Source organism: Nelumbo nucifera, chromosome 7, assembly GCF_055504915.1.
Source record: "Nelumbo nucifera cultivar China Antique chromosome 7, China Antique-T2T, whole genome shotgun sequence".
Classification (NCBI taxonomy): domain Eukaryota; kingdom Viridiplantae; phylum Streptophyta; class Magnoliopsida; order Proteales; family Nelumbonaceae; genus Nelumbo; species Nelumbo nucifera.
The window spans coordinates 28,998,142-29,004,141 of NC_142655.1; the positions used below are offsets into that span (position 1 = coordinate 28,998,142).

Below are 6,000 nucleotides of genomic sequence, written 5' to 3' on the forward strand. Positions count from 1 at the left end.
TGTGGAGGCTCAAAAAAGATTAAAGAGAAGGGGAGTGGCTATCAAATTGGACTTGGAAAAAGCCTATGACTTGGTGGACTGGAACTTCTTATTTGATATTATGAGGAGGTGTGGATTTGGAGAGTTGTGAAAATGGATTAAGGATTGCTTGCAATCTACTCACTACTCAGCCATTGTTAATGGGACAGTGTATGATTTCTTTGAGGGCTTTCGGGGACTCAGACAAGGTGATCCTCTCTCTCTCTCCTTTTCTATTCACTTTGGTGGCTAAAGTACTAAGCAAATTGATTTCAAGAGAAAATTGCCTGCAACTGTTTAGGGGTTGATCCATGGGGAGAGAGAATATTTTGATCACTCACCTGCAACTTTTTTTTTTTGTATCTTTGGAAAAAAAAAATATTTTGATTTTTTGTGATGGAGATTGTAGAGAGGGGGTGGAAAACTTGAAGTTGGTGGTGTAACTATTTGAGAAACTGTCTAATTTAAGGATTAGCTAGTTGAAGAGCTTAATGGTTGGAACCAATATCGATGAGGAACTTTTGAGGAGCTTGGCAGACTCCTTAGGTTGTGAGAAAGGTGAGTGGCCTATGAAATACTTAGGCTTACCTCTAGGTGATAACCCTAGATCAGCTAGTTTTTGGGCCCCAATGGTGGAAAGGGTTGAGAAGATATTAGCTGGGTGGAAGAGGAACTACATTTCGATGGGGGGAGGTTAACCCTTATTAAGCCTACCTTAATAAACCTTACAGTGTACTACATGTCAGTGTTTAGGATGCCACAGTAGGTAGTGAGGAAAATTGAAAAACTCATGAGGGATTTTCTTTGGGAGGTGGGGGGAAAAAGAAGGATCACTTGGTCAAATGGGAAAAGGTGGTGAAATTGAAAACAAAAGGTGGGTTGGGAATTGGTAATGTTAAGATAAAGAATCATGCTTTACTCAACAAATGGTTATGGATGTTTCCTAATGAAAATGAGAAGTTATGGCACAAGGTTGTGGCAAGTATTCATGGCATATCAAGCAACGGATGGGATGTCGGATGTCTCTATATAGCTACCTTGGCTGCCCCATGGAAGGCCATCCATGATTTTCTTCCTACCTTCTTAAATCATATCAGGTATGACTTGGCCTCTGGTCAAAAAATCAGGTTTTGGGAGGATGTGTCGATTGGGGATACCCCTTTGGGTATTAAATTACCTTCTCTTTTTGATATTTCCAGGTTTAAGGGTAGGCCCATTTCTGACTTCCTTACTCAACATCACTTCTCTTTAGGATTGAATTGGAATTTTGGCTTCATTAGGAACCTTAGAGAATCTGAACTTTCTATGATGACTGATCTTTTGAGCTTGTTGAATTCAGTTTTCTTGAGTGAAGGTGGCTCGAATTCTAGAGTATGGGGTCCTAATTCTGATAGGGAGTTGTCTTGTAAGCAAGGTTCAAAGTATTGGAAACGCAAGGTGTATCGGAAAGACAATTTTAAGAGATGTATTGGGATACACATAGATACAGACGAAAAATTAAGATACGTATAAATATGTTAAGAAATTCAAATATATCCTAAAAAATATATTACTAACAATAATTACAAGTTTTAAATGATTGTAAATAAGTTATTTAAATGTAAAAATCCATATTTACAATCATTTAATTGTAAATAATTGCAATTAATAACTGTTGAAAAATGACGGAATAAATAAAATGTGAGAAAAAAAAAACTAAAATATGAATGTGTATACATCAATTTTCAAATAACCAACATAAATGTTATGTGTGTACATCAATTTATATTAATATTTATTAGTACATAAATTTTAATAATTAATTCTAGCATTTATTAATAAATATCCATTAAGAAAAGAGAAAATTTACTTAAAAATAATAATGCATACATCCATAACAAACAAATGGGCATGGCCTAGTGGTGACTTATGGTTGTTAAAACTTAGTTGGTTTGAATCTTGCCATTGTTTAAAGTCTGTAGTTTTTATACTAACAAAATCAAATTAATGAGACCGGATCATTAATTAGCGGAATTAATAAGAGACTTTGAATTAGGCGCTAAATTCAAATTTAAATTTAAAGCAGGAGTAATTGACTAATTAATGAAAGAAAAGTTAGAATTAAATATAGAAGTAATTAAAGAGATTAATTAATGAAGGTCACCCGAAAAAAATCAAGTGTATCGGGTTGTTTCAGGCCCGTATCGACCGATACAGAGCCAAAACAACCAGATACGAGCCTGTATCGATGTGATACATATGAAAAGAAACGGAACAGACAATTTCTACACATTCCGCATATCGGGCTCTTGTCGGAACGATACGTTCGGCCGATACAGCCCAATAAGTTGTGAAATTTTGAACCTTGCTTGTAAGTCCTCTCATTCTCTGGTTGCCACCTCTTCTTTCCCAGTCAAGGAAATTTGGTGTTCTCCCATTCCCCCTAAAATCAGTGCCTTCTATTAGGAAGTGCTTCATGGAAGCATTAATACCTTTGATTTACTTCAAAGGGAAGAGACCAAATTGGTGTTTGTCCCCCAACTGGCGTGTTCTTTGCAAGTTGAATGGTGAGACTGTATTTCATCTTCTTATCTCTAGCCCTTTTATTAGCTTTCTGTGGGATTGGTTTACTTCTCTCTTTGGATGCAGTTGGTCTTCTCTTGATATGTTGGAGGGTTTGTTTAGCCCTACTAGAATTAGTTGTACAAGAAAGAGGGGTAGGACCTTGTGGAGATGCACTAGAGCAGCACTAATTTGGATTGTGTGGGAGGAAAGAAATGCAAGAATATTTGAAGAGAAGGAACGAAGCAAGGAAGCCTTGGTTGAAACTATAACATTGAGAGTAGCACATTGGACAAAAAGTTTGAAGCTGTTTTTGGATTTCAAGATTGAAGATTTCTTCAGAGCTTGGGGTATCATTGTTGCATCCTCAACTACAAGACAAAGATTTGTTGAGGTTTGGTCTCCCCCAATAAATGGTTGGAAGAAACTGAATTTTGATGGGAGCTGTTTGGGTAACCTAAGTCCCTCATTAGGGATGAAGAGGGGAACATAATTGCTTTATACTCTGGCCCTGTGGAGCAAGGTGATGTGGCAATATCAGAGTTTTTGGCTGCAGTTTTTGGGGTTGAGGAGGCAAAAGAAATGGGTATTAGTAGGCTGATTATTGAGGGAGACTCTAAAACTGTAGTTAAGTGGCTGGCAAAAGGGGAGGGGGTGGCATGGCATTTAAGAAATGATTTCAGAAAATTCAAATGGCTGTCACAGGACATGTTAATCCAAGTGAAATGGGTGAGGAGGACTGCTAATAGTTTGGCAGATAGCTTAGCCAAGCAAGGGGTACATAGAACACATGTTTTGGGCTCAAATGTAGTACTAAACTGAGACAGCTTCTATAGCTGGTTCATTTCACAACTTCTTGTTGCAATCATGTTTTTCTCATAATTAATGATTTTTTTTTGTGTTGCTGATCAAAAAAAATTACCTCACCCAAAAAAGAAGAAAAAATATCGCAACTGAATCCAGAACAGCTGTACCCTATTTACCCCTTGCTTGGCCAAAGTGTAGAGAGTTCATTGAGTTGGGTAAAAGGTCTTTCAGATAAGATCCACCCTAGTATAGGAAGACCTTTGAGTAGGCCAACTAGGATAATGAGAACCTCATACCACGAGAAGATTGATAGAGTTGTTACCCAAAGATGTTGAAACCATCATGCTTCATAGAAGAATAGTGATTTAGTGATTAAACATGAGGAGAACCTCATGTGCAGCTTTATAGTTATTGAACAAGATTGATAGATAGTTGCTACCAGGATTCATGTAACTGACCCCATATAGTTGGGAGGCTTAGATAATTTGATGATGATGATGATGACAAGGGAGATCTGTTTCCAGTGTTACCCATCCTCAGTCATGGTAAACAAAAGGACAAGTGCCCCTTTGAAGGAATTGAGTTATCTCTGGGAGGTAGCATTACCTTGATTGCCTTCCCAACTCTTCTATGATTTCAGATGTTATAATAAAGGCAATTGCTTTTGCTTTTATTATGTCATCCAAAATGGAATAAACAACAAAGAAGGAAATCTTTTAGCTCAATCCTCATTAGGAAAACGGGTGCTTGTTGGATATGCAGGCCTTTGATCATTCTTGTCAAGAGGTTCAAACTTTGCTATTTGGTTTAGAGCTGGAAAGATAAGAGAACAAAAAGTGACTTAGCAAACCAGGTAAAACCAGAAGATGCATTCAGTGACACATCATAGGCCTTCGTGGACCAGCAAATTTCAAGATTCACCATCAAAGTCCAATTATGTGGCATCAAAACTTGTGGACTTGGTATAAAATAGAAAAGATTAAAAAACAAAAAACAGCACAATGATCTTACCCAATTCTTCAACTCAATTAAAAATTTGCAAACCATGCAGCAACCAAAAGATAGGTAGGGGAACCAGAGGAAACTAAAACCGAAATAAAGCAACTTCCTTGAAAGTAAAGGCAGAAGAAATTTAAAATAAAGAACAGAAAGAGCAGAGCGAATTCTTACCAACATGACCCTGCTTGGCTGCAACATGGAATGAATCGAGACAGTTATTGGCTGGGAGAGATGCAGTTTCAAGGTCTAGATACTTCAAGAGCTCGCTAACAACTTCGGCGTGACCATTCTCCGCTGCAGCATAGAGGGCAGTCTCCCCATTAAAGTTCTTCTTTGACAGCAAATCCTTCAGATTACCGCTGTCACATTCTTGAAGAAATTCTCTAACCTTGGTCAAGTTCCCCACTCGAGCAGCCAGATGAAATGGCGAATCTCCCCTTTTTCCAGGCGACTCCTTGCTCTTCCTTTGCTCGTGAAAGCTTTGCTGCTTCTCCATGGCTATGCGAAAGCTCTTCTGTTTTTCCATCACCCCTCGGAAGCTGAGCTGTTTCTCGATCAACCCCCGGAAGCTCTTCTGTTTCTCCATGATTCCTCGGAAGCTCTTCTGCTTCTCCATGGCAGACAACACCAAGATTCAGCAACAACAAAAATCACTTTTTTTTTGGTAAAGAAGAAGAATCACTTTAATCTCCTTTACCCAGAAACCCAATTCGACCAAACCCTCGATCAGCGACAAAAGGATTCATGACCCATCTGGTAATAGACCCAATTCCCTCTACTTTAACAGATCCAGAGCTCAAAACCCATATCGGTTTTCTACTTGGAAATCCGATCAACCATCAACTTCCATTGAAAAAGCTCAGAACCCTATAAACAGTGAATAAACAACTTCCCATAATTTGTTCTTTGATTGAGATTCTTTATGTGAAATTGTTAATACATTCAGAATTTTTCTTTAAAAAAACAAAACATACTTTTGTCTGGACCATCTCTTCAATTATTCTTGAGGCAGATTAAAGCAGCGGCGGCCAATGTAATAAGAGAGCGGAGGAGAAGAACAAAAGAACGCAATGGGTGGGGCTCACAACACTAAAATACAAAGGCCAAAGTTGAGAATAACATATAATCATAATGGTATGCACTGTGCTCCATGACAAGAAAGCCTTGAGAGAAGGAAACAGGACACAGAAGTGTGTAGGGAACTGTTTGTAGCCGAGACGTGGGATCAAATTCTGCCGCCACCAAGCTTTGGGATGGGTGAGGGTTAGCTAAAGTGCGCCGTGCCCGCCAGCGCTCCACCACGGTTTAGGGATTAGGGTACGGATTCTGGATGGGGGGTTATGGGCTATGGGTATCAGCCTATCAGGGTATGAGGATTATCTAGAACCGTAAAGTGGGCCGGCCGGCCCAGCACGACTCGGGGTTGTCATAACACATCACGATTCACGAAGAATTGGGCCGTGCGGTATGAACCACAGCCCCATACGACATGGCCCGTTATAATGGCAGGCACGGCCTGCTAAGGCCCGCGTGCCGGCATGGCATAGCCCTAGTCTGCAAAAGTAAGTCGGCACAACCAACGTTACACCTATATGGTTACTCCATTTGTAGACCTGTTCATAGGCCGGGTTTTGT

At 39.4% G+C, this 6,000-nt stretch overlaps 1 protein-coding gene across 1 annotated transcript in view; it reads right to left on the reverse strand.

Moving 5' to 3' along the window:
- Window positions 1-5,444, reverse strand: part of LOC104593344 (ankyrin repeat-containing protein At5g02620-like) — a 28,312-nt gene extending 22,868 nt beyond the window's left edge. The window contains exon 1 of the mRNA XM_010253102.3: window positions 4,537-5,444. Within this exon, the coding sequence (XP_010251404.1) occupies window positions 4,537-4,981 (445 nt within the window). The 5' untranslated portion in view covers window positions 4,982-5,444. The remainder of the gene's footprint in view (window positions 1-4,536) is intronic.
- Between the last annotated feature and the right edge of the window lie 556 nt (window positions 5,445-6,000).